The 17,944-nt window shown below is 41.2% G+C and overlaps 1 protein-coding gene across 1 annotated transcript in view; it reads right to left on the bottom strand.

The window, feature by feature from the left end:
* The window catches only part of col11a1a (collagen, type XI, alpha 1a), a gene marked incomplete at both ends in the record, with an annotated part of 173,011 nt that overhangs the window by 55,138 nt on the left and 99,929 nt on the right, over positions 1–17,944 (bottom strand). The window contains 6 exons of the mRNA XM_080751473.1: positions 2,601–2,708; positions 3,727–3,780; positions 10,473–10,526; positions 14,100–14,153; positions 15,453–15,497; positions 16,321–16,374. Of these exons, the coding sequence (XP_080607599.1) occupies positions 2,601–2,708; positions 3,727–3,780; positions 10,473–10,526; positions 14,100–14,153; positions 15,453–15,497; positions 16,321–16,374 (369 nt within the window). The remainder of the gene's footprint in view (positions 1–2,600; positions 2,709–3,726; positions 3,781–10,472; positions 10,527–14,099; positions 14,154–15,452; positions 15,498–16,320; positions 16,375–17,944) is intronic.

Below are 17,944 nucleotides of genomic sequence, written 5' to 3'. Positions count from 1 at the left end.
TATTCTGAGGCGTGTATCTGCAGATGCATTAGCCATGTCCCCACGCCCCCTGCATAACGGAGGTTTTCAGCTATAATCAAAAACACGGTGACGCATGCTCTGAAATAATAAGCCACGTACTTTTTATCCAAAACCGCAGGTATTCTAACCTCAAGCTATGGCCCAGTATGATGAAAAGGCTACTACAAAACACTCGTTTTAGGAAGTAAAACCAGGCCCCCAAACGAAATGCAAGACCATCACCTCACAGAATAGTAGAATATCGCCTATAGTGCATCAAAAGTTTCACTTCTATTATAATGAGGTTGGAAAGTTTTAATAATCTCACTTTCCATCTGCAAGCTTTATCCACCCAACACACTGCCATATATCTTCCTCCAATTGATGTGTCTCACAATAGGACCGCTGGGAAAAGTTGTAGTTGTAGAGCAAACACAAACACAGCTAATAACAGCTGTGGCGGGGCACCGTTGCCACTCAAACTCAAATGCCTACCCCATCAGCAAGAAAACAATACTGCCAAAGGCTCTTTGTTCATTTTGTTTTTTCAAAAGACACGATGACAGCTTACTTCAGGAAAAAGAAAAGCTACTTAAAGTTTCTTTCTTTTTTTCCCCCCGTGTACTTTTCCTTTTGTATTTATTTGGCATGCTGACTATCTGCAGACAGGGAGGCAGAGGATTGAAGATTTGGGTTCTTGGGGGAGCAGTGCCCTGTCTGGCATACTGATGTAGGGGTCCTGGCCGAACTAGGAGAGGACGCGGGGCTGAGAGAGTGTCAGGGGGCACGGTGTTAGCCCATGGACTTGATTAAACTCTCAAATACCTGGAACGCGCCCGAGTCGCGTTAGATTTTAACCACTTTAACCATTATTTTATGCTTTAACTTTAGAAAAATAGCAGATATACAAGCTCACAGCTCACACGCTGCGAGCTTGTAGATCTGCTATTTTTTTTTTTATCGTGAAAATGAACGCAAGTCTTTGAATATCTTTGACCCGATCTTTGACACGACTTCTAAATCCTTCCTCTAAATCACGCTGTTCTAAAACCTTTTCATGTCAAGGACCCCCAAAATTACAGGTTATTTGGCCACGGACCCCCATCTCAAAATATGTTGTTCCAGGGACCACCCAGAAGCAAATATTTGAGTTACAAATGTTCGCTTTTAAGTAGATATATTCAAAGACTTGCAAAAAAAAATCATGATTTTTCAAAAATAGCAGATCTACAAGCTCGCAGCGCGGCACTCGGTGCCGCGCTGTGAGCTTGTATATCTGCTATTTTTCAATAGTTAAAGCAGTCAATAATCCTAGGCCTAAATGGGTTAAACTGTCTGCTTTGGGAAGATGGAGAGAAAATGATGGTGGGAGCAGACAGAGAGAGCTGGGACACCGAGTAGTCTAGGGAGTTTTGGGGTAGGGGTTTGAATAAAGCCCAATCCTTCTACAAAATGGCCGGTGTCTCCACTTAATGGATGTCCGATGGCCGACCAGGAAGGGAATTCAACTAGCCACTCCTCGAAACTCAGCCAATGTGCAAGGACACCGGTAAACCTGCTACTGTCTGAACTATGCTGTAAGCCATGGATGGATGATAGTAATTATAGTTTTGATGTTCATAGGCTTTTGGTTTTTAGAGGGAATTTGTTGCTATACTTCGACAGTTGTATTCAACCAGTTCAGTTATTTACATTCAGTATTTACTTAAGAATCAGGTTTACATTTGAGAAAATATGGGGGAATTTTATTCATTATGTCAAGGGCAACGATCTTTCGCATTTGATGGAGGAACCGTGAGTGGGGTAGACGTTTTCCCTCTGCAGCCAATTATACGGCCTTGTGGCATGGGAATCTGGGTGTTGTTGGTATGTGTGCTCTGTATGTCAAAAGAAAATATGTAAATTGTTATTATTGTTTTTTTTTTGTAATTGTGTTGTTTTTCTTTATATTGTGTTGTGGTTTTGTTACGGGATTGTTTTTGTTTTTGTTTTATGTTTGTAAAAAATATGTTTGATGTTCTCTGTAAAAAAAAAAAGAAAACTCAATAAATATATTGTTAAAAAAAAAAAAATCAGTACAATGACTCTACTCAAGAACATTTTAGAAACTCCATCCAACTACCATCCAATGCCTAACAGGCTCAGCCCATGATTACAGTTGCTGTTATGGGAATATATTTTATATTGTATTTTATTGCATTTGTGTATTTTATGTAGTAGTTGTGTTTTTATTGTTTGTATCTATATGTTTGTGTTTTTCTGCACACTCTTCTAGTATGTACTGCACCGGTATATATTCACCAGCCTTTATTTGCCCTGGGTGATGGGATGGGTGTGAAGTCTGTGCTGATTGCTCAGCTGCAGAATATTCTCTAGGGCACACATGGGCAACTGGCGGCCCGGGGGCCACATGCGGCCCCCACCTTCACCTAATGCGGCCCACAGGTTAATATCGGAATACTTATTGATTTCAGCTGTTACAATTCCAAACATGACCCGCTTTAATTCCGTCAGTCTATATTAGTAGCTTAATGACTAGTATAGTCATTAGAAATAGGAGATAGGCTCATAAGGAGGCCACGAGAGCTAAATGTACTCACCTTTGCTCCCTCCTTGCCAGCGGCACCAGGAAGACCCTGCTCTCCAGGTGGGCCTGGGGGTCCAGGGTGGCCTCTCTCGCCAACAGGACCAGTCTCGCCAGTGGGTCCCTAGAGTTGGTCACCAGCATGGTATGATAATCAGTTGCAGTCCAACGATACAAAGGCAGAGAGACACTCGAGATCAGGTGACGTTCAAAGGCTACTCAAAAACTCTCAATAAACGATACATGTGGAGATCCCTGTCTGTAGAACCAACTGTTTGCTGCGAGACCCCAGACATGTGTCCATGCATGTCAGTATCTGTCACTCGGTCCTTGTCTCCTTTTATGGGCATATTGGTTGGATCGGTATAGTTCTACTGAAAAATGTTGGTTTTGTACAACTGTACATCAGCCCATATATGGGCATACAAGGGACAAGGACTGAATGTGTCACAATGTGATGTCACGGATATCCAGGGTTTGATCTTTGAGGAGGTGATGTCACAACAATGTGATGTCACAATGTCAACAATGTGACAACAGCTATTAGACTATAGACATTGAGCCGTTACGTGTCTACGGATCTACGGACAAGATGTGACGGTTTTCATAGTTAACTCATTTGTAGCTGATCCTGAGGATACTCGCGAAATATACTCGAGTATTTATAGTGCCGATCCCGAGTATACGCGCGATATTTACTGTATATACTGTACAGTAAAGCTGGCAAGGGCTACATACCGTCCGTTGGAAAGTGCTGGCACGGGTGAGCTCGCCAATTCATCATCATCGCGCATCCACGTGCACACAATAGTGATCCCTTAACATGGAAGCCAACGGTCTTTCTCATCTTTGATGTCCATTTTCTCCAAAAAAACACTTTTGATGCCAAGGATGGCATTGGATTCTCGCTAAAATAGTACAAGCTGAAAGGCATCGATCCTCCATTACTGTTTACGCTTTGGACGACAACACTTCCGGGTAAATCTCAAACATCGTCAAGTAAGGAATTGTGAGCGCGATACTACTTCCGGCCTTCAAAATAAGAGGCTGGCCGTGGACGGAGCAGGCGGCCGGCAGCTTGGACTTTTAACCCTTTCATGTCTGGAGCACTAAATGGGTTAATAATAATACACTCCTCTTACCTGGGGACCCACGACTCCGCCTGGGCCCGGGGGGCCGTTCTTCCCTTGGAATCCCTGGTGAAGGAACACATAAGATCAGTAACGTTATTAACGATAATGATGAAAACCATTCCAACTGGGAAGACACTAATATGGAGAGCAAGGTGGCGTGCTGTATGTACAGTATGATCTTAGTATAACGGTTATAGTCATTATTGTACATTTGTTGAATTACGTTTCCCTGCAATATATGGTTATCGTCCGTGCTGCACTAGTCTTGATTGACGTGTAATATATTAAAATGTTTAGAACAGTGCATCATTTTAGTTTGTTAAATCGTTGATAAATCACCAGCAACAGATTTACAGTGGCTTATCGAATTCTCTGTGCTAGCCTGTTCGCCAAATTTGCCCAAAACCCAGACTCAAAATATTGTTAAACACTGAGTAGATAAAGTATCTGAGTAGATACTCTTGAGTGCACTAGTTTTAAACATAGACCTTTCCATACAGTACTGTATGAATGAAGAGGACAAAGTAAACTGCTTCATGCAGTCCCATTCTTCTGTAATGTTTGTTTGTTTGTTTATGTAGACCAGGCATTGCAAACTGAAATTCCTACCAGGCACATTTTATAACCAGACAGGATTTTATCATAAAAGAATGACATGACATTGTTTTAAAAGTGTAAAATGGGACCGTTTTAAAATGTAATCAAAACCCTCACACAGCTCTCACAGTGTAATATAATCACAGTATGACTTTATTATTTAAACCGCTTGCGGTGTAAACAGTCTGATGGGTGAGCGAGGTGCGTGCTTGGGCGTGTGCGTGGGTTTCAACACAAACGTGCGCTCACCCAGGCGTGCGCTTCGTTTGTGCGTGAGACTGTTTATCCAGGAAATGTGTTCGCTTGAGGAAATAAATGCAGTGTAATTGGAAGTTCTCTGCATGTGACTGGAAAAAAGACAACTGGATTATTCTGCGAGAGGCGAGAGCTGTGTAGGAGTTTTAAAAAAACATTCTTTTGATGTAGTTTTGCTGTTGCTTCAAGTGATTTTTTTGGTTTGTTTTTGGATTCTTCCTTCATCATGAAGGCATGCGACAGGAACAAATGTTATCCATGAATTCAAGGCGTCACGGAGTAAGGAATTGATAGATTAGAAAGAAAACGATTCTTTAAATTGATGCATCCTATTCAAAACTAGTTCATCTAGTCTAACTAGTCTCTGTCAGGTGGACACCTCATATGTCCAAAAGTGTTACTTTTCAGGATTCAAATTCAAAGGCATCAATTTAGCAGATCTACAAGCTCAAAATGAGCTTGTGGATCTGCTACTTTTGATGCTTTTAAAGGGCCACTTCACCTCTGGTACAACCAGATCTTATTTTATTGTTGTTTGGGACACAATCAACACAATCCTGAGTTATTCTTTGTGTTCAATCTGTGTTTTGAGATATTTTAGTATTTCAGCTGTGCTAGTGATGCGTTTTGCATCATATGATGCAGCATGATGATGCAAAATACATCATATAATGCAAAATGCATCACTAGCACAGCTGAAATACTAAAATATCTCAAAACACAGATTGAATACAAAAAATAACTCAGGATTGTGTTGATTGTGTCCCAAACAACAATAAAATAAGATCTAGTTGTCCCAGAGGTGAAGTGGCCCTTTAAGTGACGCTGTAGTATGGGATCGTTCATTTACCGAAAATCACAACAAGTTAGAATATGGAGATAAGAGGTTTTCTGCCCGACGGCATCGTTATCCCCTATTATCCAAAGTTTTGTTTGGTTAAAGTTCTGTCTTCAATGGCCATAATGAGTAATAAAAAAGAAGCTCCATCAGGTAGACATTTATCACCTGGCTTTTACTTACCACCTCACCACCAAGTGGTAAGATGAAGTATCACATGACCCTCACATAGCCATGGATCTTTGCTGTAATAACAAGGTTAGCAAAGCACACAACAAACCACTACAGGACACAGAAGCACACAGAGCATCGCAGACATGATACAAGTTCACATAAAATGTTTCGCACATTTTAGAAGCGCAGGACAAAAAAATGTGTTACAAAGACAACAATGAAAGAAAAGTCTGCACAACAGCCCGATTTATATTTCCATGGCAGTGGTACATGTTGAAAATAGCAGGCTCACAAGCTCACAGCTATTTCCGCGCGCGACACTGGAGCGCAACTACCGGTAAGTATTTATAAATTACGCTGCTCCACCATATTTACTGTGCAAAGCACAAACACGTTTCCACCGTGTTTGGTCTCTTCAGCCTGACGAAAATGTGGTGGAGCGGCGAGCTGTGGTGCCGGCTTTTCTTTTCGTTTCCTCACAGACATGTTGACATCATTCAATACACGTGGGACAATGACAGTGACGAAAAGCAGAAAACTGTTTGGGGACAATACCATGGATTGTGTACTGTACATGCTATTGTGATGGCTCTTTATAGTGTTATATTATGTTAACAGCATCTCTAATAAAAGCTCATTCAGAAATGTTATAGGGATTGTTCTGTTTTTACTTATACCCAGAGTCAGACAAACTCATGGAAGTCTTTCTTTTTTGTATGCTTAACGATGAGCTTAGCCTAGCTCGTATTTGAAGAGATGTCTATAGGATCAAGTAGCTGCTCCGCTCGAAAGTTAGTGAGATGATATCAATCAGCCACAGCAGATGCCGAGATATGCACATTTCTGAAACACAGCTCAAAGCTAATGTAGGCTCCTTGTAAGGATTGATGTACTTACGTATAATATGATCAATTACAAACAAGACAATAACAATGACAATTGTGTGGCTCTACAGTACCATATGTCTAGGATGTATTAAAAACATATAGAGTCCGTGCACTGGGCAAAGTCCTGATGAGGATATGAACGGATCGAAACGTTGACACTGAAATAAACAGAAAAGTAGGGCTTGTTCTTCTGGTGTGCAGACTCTATTTTCTTTTTGTTCGATTGGCTGTTTGACCTGACCTGCACCTGGGCATTTGTGTGGGTGTGCGTGCACCTGCACTATCTTTTCATGAATATCTATAAAATATGACTCTGTATTACTAGGTTTCAGCCCGATTCAATCCCCTACAGAGCCATGTGCACGCCATACAAATGAGTACTACAAAGTAATAAAACCTGCAGCTATGAAGGTCTATTTCTCTACTTTTGAAAGGAGCTGCCTACTTGATCCAAAAGTGAAAAACTAAGTGAACTAGGATGAACTCACTATTTAACATACCCTCAAACTAAACACAGAGACAGAAAGAAAAAGCCAGCCGTGAGTTTGTCTGCCTTGAGGTAAGCCGGGAGAATTTCCCCCAAAACCACAATAAGACTTTGCTGTCAAATGTACAGCACAAGCATGTACTGTGCTCCTTTGTCTCTGAGGAGACATTTAATTTGGAATGGATTAAAATCTCTCAGCAAGACTTTCTTTCTTCAAAGGTTAACCTGATGTGGTGCGAAGCACTAAAGCTGTGTTCATTACATTCTGATAAAGAATAATAATAATGCGAGCCGAATATGTCGCAAGCTCAGAGTCAACCATCTTCTGATCTGAACCAAACTCATTTCCATTGTTCCAAACATCTTGTATTTTTAAGTAGACACAAAGTGAATGAACACAGTAGATTAACACAAGCAATTGATTAACACAACACACATATCAAACACAATCAAGGGCAGAACGGAGACAACACACTGACTTTGCACATACAGCAGGTGATCACAGATGGCGTGCTTGTTCTTTTTTTTTTTTTTTAGATCCTCGCTTCCCTAAAGACATTTCATCGCAATGGCAGTACAGTACCACGGTGGTACTCCAAATGTATTTATCCTACACCAAAACTGTGCCATCAAGCCCTTTCCTGTATGGTCAATTTACGCCAGAGTGACGTGGCGAAAATAGCCGATCGATTATTTTTTGGTGCACAACGCCATCATATCCCGAATTCTTTTTTTGCCCTATTTGAGGCATAAGAAGTGAAAATGTACTAATTAAAATAGCTTTGTCCTAAATGCTCAACTTATTCCATCGTACGCCAGTGTCGAACCAGTCGAAACGAACCAATCTACAACCTCACAATGCATCGGAAACGGCTATTTTGCAGCACAACGCCATCATACGACTTAATTAAATGAGTAGTTCACCCCCAAAATTACATTTTTTTTCTATTGGGGCTAAAATTATTGTAATCATTGTAGTCTTAGGAATGCGACTAAAAACAAAAAAATATTATTGAACTCAAGTCTCCATGGCGTGAGTAATCAATAGAAAAAAGGTCATTTTGGGGGTGAACCACTCCTTTAAGGGGTTTAAGTTGACTCAGGACTTGAGGCCTATATTGATTGTGATTTATGGAGATGTAGTGTATTTATGATTCCAGGGGCGAAGGCCGGTGATACAGTAGCAGCGGTGCTCACTCAGAGACAGCAGGTTCAAATCTTTATTAGTACTTCTTCCCCAAGTGGAAGGCAGCGCGTCTGGGCCTAGAGACGCCCCACTAGAACACTTTACTGCCATAATCAATTCTCATATTGGATGCGCTTGAGCGCGCTCATCAGCTAATAAATCTAGCGCTGTATAAGCATCTTAATGAAGGCTCTTTTTACTGTTGCCGCTTGGACAGCGGACATGTGTGCGCGTGTGTGTGTGTGCTTAACTTAACGTGTGCGCGTGCAGTCTATTATGTTATATATGGCAAAGAGGCGGGCGTAAAGGGGAGCTTTTACGACGGAGGGAATGTACCGTCACACTTTTAGTAGTCTTTATCGCCCTTTGAGGCCAGTCAACCCAAGTGCATTGGCGCATACAAAGCACCGAGTGATCGAAGTGGAGGTTTCTCGGCAGACGGCCCGAGGTCAAAGTTTGTTTTGTGTATTGATTGGATTGGAGGATTACCCTGGGGATACTGAATCCAATCTAACTATATATATATTTATATATATTTTTTTATCATCATTGCCTCTGATTGAGTGCATGCAGTCCTTTTTGAGGATTACTTTAAAGTACCGGCTTTGAACAGCAGACTTTTGAACAGAGATTTTGCCTGCATGCACATCATGTGTCGTTACTGGAGATGTCTGCCTCTCTCTGGCACCACAGAGAATCAATCCCAATGATTCTATCTGTATACAAGAGCAAGGGAGATAAGAGCACGGCGGACTCCATTGAGGTGCATCTCTCTGATGGTGAAACGGATATTGCCTTGCCCCAGGAGCCTAGTTTGTTAACTCTCAAATACCTGGAACGTGCCCGAGTCGCGTTAGATTTTAACCACTTTAACCATTATTTTATGCTTTAACTATTGAAAAATAGCAGATATACAAGCTCACAGCGCGGCACCGAGTGCCGCGCTGCGAGCTTGTAGATCTGCTATTTTTGAAAAACCGTGAAAATGTGTGCAAGTCTTTGAATATCTTTGACCCGATCTTTGACCCGACTTCTAAATCCTTCCTCTAAATCATGTTGTTCTCAAACTTTTTCATGTCAAGGACCCCCAAAATTACAGGTATTTGGCCGCGGACCCCCATCTCAAAATATGATGTTCCAGGGACCACCCAGAAGCAAATATTTGAGTTACAAATGTTCGCTTTTAAATAGATATATTCAAAGACTTGTAAAGAAATATCATGATTTTTCAAAAATAGCAGATCTACAAGCTCGCAGCGCGGCACTCGGTGCCGCGCTGTGAGCTTGTATATCTGCTATTTTTCAATAGTTAAAGCAGTCAATAATCGTAGGCCTAAATGGGTTAAATGCGTCGAAGCAGGCTAATTGGAAACAGGTACCTGGCAGTGAGTAGTTCAGACCGAGAGCCATTAACATGTCAAAGCGATTCTTGTTGGATTGAAATCAGATAACACTTTCTTTTTTCTTCTTCAAACTTTTAGAAAATAGCAAAGAAACACCAGCTCACAATGCATTGGATCATCGTAGATTGTTCCAGATCATTTGGATTGGCTATTGTCAGCTAAGTACGTGGTTAAGAAATACCTTTTGTGGTTTTAATGTTGATTCGCAAGTTTGATTTTTATTTCTTTTTTACATCCCTGGAGCCTTGGAAAACTCGTGCTTTGCTAAACCAGTGGTTCTCAAACCTTTCAGGCCGTGACCCCCAAAATAATCATATTTGAACGGTGGACCCCCCCCACCCTGGCGAGCACTAAGAGTTGAGGCATTACATTTTGTATAACTCGGTTCTATTGTGAAAATAGCAGATCTACATTGCGAGGCGTTGTGAGGATGTAGATCTGCTATTTTCACAATTTCTGCTATTTTCACAATTTCTACTATCGACAATTTGACCAAATTAAAAAGTACCTAAATTGTCACTTTAGAAATGCGTATATAACCTCTTTACGCTTAAACTTTATGTTGGTTCGTTTATTGTTGAGTGAGAAAACAATGTTGCACATTAAGTTAAACATCTGGGGACCCCCCCGAAATAATTTGGGGCCCCCCCCTGGGGGTCCCGACCCACAGGTTGAGAACCACTGTGCTAAACCACTGAGGTGTCATCCTCCTGGGCTATGGGCTGCATGTCAAAGCGCGCCGACTTGTCGAGTCACATCCGTCCAGGAGTGAAAAATGAGGCCATGGAGGAGGTTTCCCACCCCAAACCCAGAGGGCTTGAGGACTTATGCTTCCACTCCCGGCAGGAAGTGACTGGCCGAGCCGACTGGCCGGAAGCACCCAGGCGGTTGACAGCTCTAAGCATCGGGCAAGACCGCCGGCACTCACCGTTTCTCCACGCTGGCCAGGGTGCCCGGGCAGCCCGTCCTTTCCAGGTGGTCCCTGGGGAGATTGAGACAGAGATATACAGACGATCAGTACTGTAGAAGCCTTTACCTGTAGACCTATACAGCGAGGGGCATCGGGTTGCCTTAGTAGGACGCGTGCGTTATGAAATTCAATGTCCAAAAAGTTGTCTCAGTTTGGATATTTCAATCCTTTTATTTTGCATAAAGTTAAGACATACAGTGATCCAAAAAATGTATTGAAAGCCAACAAAACCTGCGTGGCGACACACGACACGGTCTAAAACTGTTTGGCGTTTTCCCCTTTGCACACCTGAGTTGCCAAGGCCATTGCCAAGTATAAATGTAGCCACCCCCTGTGGCAGTACCCACCCCCTGTGGCGGTTACCATGGTAACAATGATGCTACACCTCTGTGATGCATAAAAATAATAAACAAAAATAAACAATTGTATTTTGGCTCCAACAAGTACTTTGTTCCGTCATCCCGTTTGCTCGTTTATACCCTAGTACAGGGGTCGGCAACCCAAAATGTTAAAAGAGCCATATTGGACCAAAGAAACTAAAAACAAATCTGTCTGGAGCAAAAAAGTATAAAAGCCTTATATATCGTCGTTGTCGGGTGGAAACCTTGTATGTCCAAAACTTCGTTTTGTATTTATCATTTACAAAATGAACTAAACTAGTGAAAACAGCCGATCTACGAGCACACAACGCCTCGCACCGCGAGGTGTTGTGTGCTTGTAGATCTGCTGTTTTCACTACTTTTGTGCGTCAGTCTTGTATGATGAAGCAGGGCTTTACTTTGCGAAAGAAAAACGTACAAATTTGAAACTATTTGAAACTTGGAGATACAAGGTTTCTGCCCGACAGTGACAATATATTAAAAGTCTATATTAGCTATATTAGCCTACTGTCAAAATGACTAAGTAGGCTACAAATACATAATGAGCATTACATTTAATATTTATTCTACACATTTTTACAGCATTGGAAAGCGTTAAGAATGTTTGTGTCATGTTTGTCCTCCTACAGAAACCATATTAAAACAAACAAATATATATTTTTCCCCATATCTTTTTCCCTTAATACATTTTTGAAATAGCTCCAGGGAGCCACTAGGGTGGACCCTCGAAAAAGGCATGTATAAAATGTAATGTAATTGCCAAGGGGCATTTAAAAAAAAATCCTTTTTGGGGCCTTGGTCGTGGAAAGATCTGCCGACCAGAATTTAATTGGCTTTATTGATTCCTCTAAGAAGTTTTTAAAGGGATTACCATGGACGTAATTACCAGCAACTGCTCCTGCTTTGTTGTGTAACCATAATATTGGTTTCTTTTTTGATTTGTTCCTTTAAATGTTTTTATTTGATTCATTCTCCTTGAGCTCTCTAGGCTGTCGTGTGATTTACCGATGATGTTATGTGGTTGTCAGTTGTATTGCCCTTGTATTTGTCTTTCTGGTTTAGCTTTGTAATATCGCTGCCTCTTGTCCAGTTCAATGTGGTAAAGGAGACTTTTGTCTTGTGTTTTGTACTAGTTAAGTAAAGGTAAAAAAGAAAAAAAGAAAAGAAAAGAAAAACAAAACAAAACTAAAGATGCAATTATTAGACACGTTTAGTATTTACTGCTAGCTCATTTACCGCATGTCCGGAGTTATTCCCGTTGTACCAGGCCGCCACGCCCGAGTTTCCCGAGCTATTAGATTAATTCGATTTAATTCAAAACAATCAAAAATATTGCATACTTCAGGTTTGGGACCGGAAACGGAAACAGATGTGCTTTTTTGGGGTGCGGGACAACACATTTCTTTGTGCTACTGCCTGCTGCGTTCACTTCCTTGTTACGTGACTAGCTGGCTAGTGCAGCAATGGTGCCATGGATTAACATGAGGTGCATCGTCTTGCACGATGGACACGCACGCGCCCACATTAAAAGTCGGAAATGTTGTAATGGCAGTAAATGAGTTAATATAAGATAGATAGCAAAACATGATTGGACTTACATAATATATTTCACACACAAAAAAGGATGTTTTTGTTCGGATAAACTACATTGCTGGCCAGGAATTTTGAACGAGCTATGAAATGAATTGATACATGGAAAATACCACTCATATCTCTGCTACACTGGAGGATGAGAGAATGTGTGCTGCTTCAATAAACTGTTCCGACTAATGATCCCTGCACAGGAAATAGATATATTTCAGCCCACTATTACAGCATCCCACGAACCCTCTGAACCCATACAATTATTAAGTCATACACTTTAGACAGCAGAGGTATTATTTATGACTGAAGAAATATACCTTCACAATCTAAAACCTTTTAGTCAAATTATATACATAATAATTTCTTTTCACAAATTCCGTTTTTCCTGCTGCTGCTAGTTACCCAAACGGTTTCAAATGGGTAGTAAATGCCATTATCTGCACTTGTACATAAAGTGCGTGTACTGGTACACGCACTTTATATGATAAACTGTGAACTCTATTATACTTTATAGTGTAGGTACATAGCCCTTTATTTAAAATAGGTTAAATGCATTTACTACACATTTTATAGGTTAAAAATGTGTAAAGTTACATTGACTGCACATTTATTAGAGTCTAGTTTCTTATGTATATCTGTCTGATGTATTGTTGCTGTGTTGTCGTTTGTTATGCTGTTTGGTGTTTGTTTGAGTTTTTTTTTTTTACTGATTAGGTGCTTGCTCTACCACATAATTTTTTTCTAGATTGATATGTCTATGCAACTGATGTATTGATGTTGATGTATTGATGTTGATGTATTGACGTATTACCTTTCTTAATGTATTGATGTATAGAGGGTATGCACCTCCACTGGGCCCCACTAATCTAGACTGAGTGGCAAAACATTGAGCAGCTTGAAGCGTTGGAGTTTGGAAGTGCTAGTTGCAAATCACTCAACGGTCCTGCATACCACCTGTTTCTAAATTGCACATAATGCAGGAGGCAGCAGGATGTTGTGTTGTTGAAAACGAGCGCTTCCAAACTCTGACACTTGGAAAAATACTCGCCTGCACAGAATGCCTTGACAGAAAGTAGCTCATAACATGCCTATGCTGGATTTTTATGAAACAAAAACGTGCAGATATAGAAAGAGGATAATTCAAGCTTTCAGCACAGCTGCAATGTTGGTGAATTTAACTTTGTTTAATACAATCAGATAGGTCTTTTCTGTTTGGATGTATGGGCTGACAAAGGCAGAAATTAGATTTTTGCCACTCAGTAGGCGTTCCCACATAACTTCCAGCAACAGTGATGTCACGCGCATACATTCTAGTACCTTTCTTATTGTATTGATGTATTACCTTTGTTATTGTAATTATGTATTTATTACCTGCTTATTGTAAGTCGCTCTGGATTAAGAGCGTCTGCTAAATGCCTAAACTGTAAACTGCAAACTGTTTCTTTGTTGAAGAGGACCACAATGGAATTAAGCCCTCTGTCATGCAATGACTGCATGTCGAAAAGTGCTTTTGTGCTATTCTTTTATCATACTATTTGTCAATAAAAATCAATCAATCAATCAATCAATCAATCAATGTCTTGGACAAGGCTTCCATGCATGGTAGGTGTGCGATACTTACAGGGGGGCCTTTTGGTCCAGGGAAACCAACTGGGCCCTGGGGTCCTTGAGGTCCCTGGAGGACAAGGAGACAACACACAGACAGACAGACAGTCAGAGACTAAACGGACGCAGGAGGAGCTAAAGCTGTCAAGGTGGAGCTCAGGCAACACAATGAACTGTGCACACAAAAAGAGGCTTTTCCTCTCAGAGACCTCGCCGACCGAGCCTGAGCTGAAACAGAAAGAACAGAACGCGCGTTGGCAGCGCGCCACGCCAGATTGGGCCCACGTGGGAACAAAGGCTGACTGGCGAACGCCTGACGGACTTTAAGATTCAAACCCAGCACAGCCTGAGACAGACGGCGGAATGCTAGGTAGTCAGAGTAAAACCAAAAAGTTTTACAAAAGGTCAGAAATGTGAAATCTAAAGTTTTTCCCCTAAAGTATGCCCTTCACACACACACACCAAAAGAGAGAGAGAGAGAGAGAGAGAGAGAGAGAGAGAGAGAGAGAGAGAGAGAGAGAGAGAGAGAGAAACATGTAGCATCATAATAATATAATTGTAACCAGTTTGATATCTTGTACATGTATGCATAAATACATTACACACGTTTACATCACTCCAATACTTTAGTTCAAAGCATGCAAACATCAAACTAAAATGTGGGGCACGCGTACGCATGGGGGCATGCGTACAAGTGGCTAAATATGTATTTTTAGACACAATAAGCCAGCAGTTTCTTTATTGCTATTTACAGTAACACTTCTAGCCCCCATCACATCAGACCATGAAAGGTTGCGTTGTACCTTGGGAATGTGCTTATTCTGTGTAAAATGACATATTTAGCCACTTGTACGCATGCCCCCCAAACACTGAAATAAGAATCTCTAAAACAATAGAAAGAAGTAAATTAAATCATTTTAACACTCATCTTTTATATTCTTTAATTACAATCTAAAATATGAACCAGTAGGAGATGTCTGCGCGCTTCAGCCAGCAGTTAGTGGTAGAAGAACTCGTCGGTGCTCAACAAGGACAAACTATATCAAAAAGACATTACCTGAGCACTTCAAAAATGACTAACCAAATAAAAGATGGAGCACTCAACTGGTCTGCACGTTCATTTATTATTATAAATGAACGAGCAGACCAGTTGAGTGCTCCATCTTTTATTTGGGTAGTCATTTTTGAAGTGCCCAGGTAATGTCTTTTTGCTAAAATATGAACCCTTGTTGTAAAAAACTTAAGTTGTCCTTTAAGTTAATTGTATGGTCCGAAGAGCCCTGCAAAATGTGTTTGTTCTGACCGGATCCATATTTTAACCTTAATATTGAGACCCCCCCTCAGACTTGCCATGTGGCGTCAAACTTACTCTCTCGCCAGGCCCGCCCGGTGGTCCATCGTTGCCCGATGTGCCCTGCAGAAGACAAGAAAGACAGCCGGTCAGCATGGCAGGGCTTTGAAGTGTGGTGTAAAAATGACTGCGAGGCATGAGGCTGCGTGTGGACGATGGAGAAGAGAGGTATGAAGTTGTGTGTGGATTAGGGATGGGACGATAAGCGATATTATCGTTTGTCGTGATAAAAAACACTCGCGATAATCGTATCGTGGAGATTTCATTTATCGCGAAATCGTCCTCCGTCATGCACTGGGATCAATTCACCTTTTATTTGCCGAGCTGCATATACAGTACCATTTTAAACCCTCTATTGGTAAAACATACATACTTTTTTTTTAAAGATTTGTTTTTGGGCTTTTTATGCCTTTATTCGATAGGACAGTAGACTGACAGGAAATGGGGAGAGAGATGGGGAATGACATGTGGCAAAGGTCGTCCGGATCGGGAATCGAACCGGCGACGCCAGCAGGCATCATAGCCTAGTATATGGTACGCGCCTTGACCACCAGGCCAGCGGGCGCCCCAAAAACATACATACTTGATAGAGTTCTTTTTTTTCACTCTCTACCAAATCTCTTAAATAACATATCTACAAGCTCACAATGCGTCGCAATGTTCCACCCCCAGGATAATGGATGTTGGGGATTTTTTGATTATCGCGATAATATCGTATATCACGATTTCTTTGGTCACAACAATCGTGATACGACATTTTCATATGGTCCCATCCCTAGTGTGGATGATGGAGAATAGAGATATGAAGCTATGTGTTGATTACTGTATATAGAACACATAGGTATGAAGCTGTGTGAAGATGATGGAGAACACATGGCTGATGTACCTTAGGGCCTGGCTTGCCTGTCGGACCTCTTGCCCCACGACCACCACGTGGACCCTAGGTGACCGGTAAAAAAGAAGAGAAGAGAATAGATTAGACATGTTATAAAGATATTTTCATGATGTTTCATTCATTGTGGTTTGTTCATTCATTCATTCATTCATTCATTCATTCATCTATCCAACCACCCATTCATTATCATCATTCATTCATCTAGAGCAGTGGTTCTCAACCTTTTCAGGCCGTGACCCCCAAAATAATCATATTTGAACTGGGGACCCCCCACCTTGCACAAGCACTTGGAATTGTAGGAGCTGGCATTACATTTAGTTTGACTCGATCTATTACAACATGCTCACAACGCCTCGCAACGCGCGATGTAGATCTGCTATTTTCACAATTTCAGACTCTAATGTTTGACAATTTGACCAATACCTTGGACCAGAGGTACTAAAAACGTCTTTAAAGTCCTTAAATTGTCACTTGCAGAGTCCATGTATTACACTTATACTGTATGTTGGTCTGTTTACTCAACTAACTGTTGAGTGAGAAAACAATGTTAAGCTAAACATCTGGGGACCCCCCAAAATAATTTGGGGACCCCTCTGGGGGCCGCGACCCACAGGTTGAGAACCATTGATCTAGAGCAGTGGGTCTCAAAGTGAGGTCCAGGGACCCCTCGGGGTTCCTTGAGGGTCCCTACAGAGGTCTGCAACTCTTGGGAGTGCACAGATGGAACCAAATGGACCAGTAAGGTTAAACAGGTCTATTTGGTTACGGGCCGGCGGTCCTTGAAATTGAAAACGTTTGAGAACCAACCAGTGCTCTAGAGTCTCCACTTACATACACACTACATTAATGAGGACGAGGAAGTGGCAGAGTGTAGAGAACCGTACAAGTGTCAGTGTGTAAAGAACAATATAATAAGTTGTTCTTTACACATGAGGATGTGTTTGAGTGTTGAGAACAATAATGAGGAAGTGAGGGACCCATTGAGCATTTTTCGGGCTATTAGACGTATAAAATACATCTAAACGTCTAGGCTAAAAACGGGTTATAACTGGTCTAAAATTTAATGTTTTTTTTAAGAATAGGATTAGATTAGACATTTATTAGCTGTTTTTTTTTGGGGGGGGGGGGGTATTGGCAAGAACCTCACGATGCAATATGTATCCCCATACTTGGGTCACGATACGAATGTATCAAGATATATTGCGATGTGATACATATTGCGATATATTGCGATATTCAACAGAATTTAAAGCTGAAAATACAACTTGCCATGTACCACCTGGGTAGTCTGAAAATATGCTTGTACATGCATATTATCAGACTACATATATACATATATTGATAACTCAACCATTTTGATTTCATTAAAACTTTCCATTTTCATTTACTGAACAGCAGCGGAGTGTCAGGACTGGACTTCTTCCATTGGTTTGTATGGACGGGAACAGATCTCCAAATGTATCGAGATACTATAGCCCGAAGTATCGACACAGTATTGGGAAATAAAATATTGCCATATATTGCCATATATAGCCGGCCGTCTATATATAGCCGTTGAAACAACGTTGTTCCAACGTCTAGGGTAAGCCTAGGCGACAGCTGTCTAAAAGACTTT

The sequence above is a fragment of the Nannobrachium achirus genome (genome assembly GCF_963921795.1).
Source record: "Nannobrachium achirus genome assembly, chromosome: 21".
Taxonomy (NCBI): domain Eukaryota; kingdom Metazoa; phylum Chordata; class Actinopteri; order Myctophiformes; family Myctophidae; genus Nannobrachium; species Nannobrachium achirus.
The sequence above is the reverse complement of the archived record's forward strand: the minus strand, read 5'-3'. Positions and strand labels throughout refer to the sequence as shown.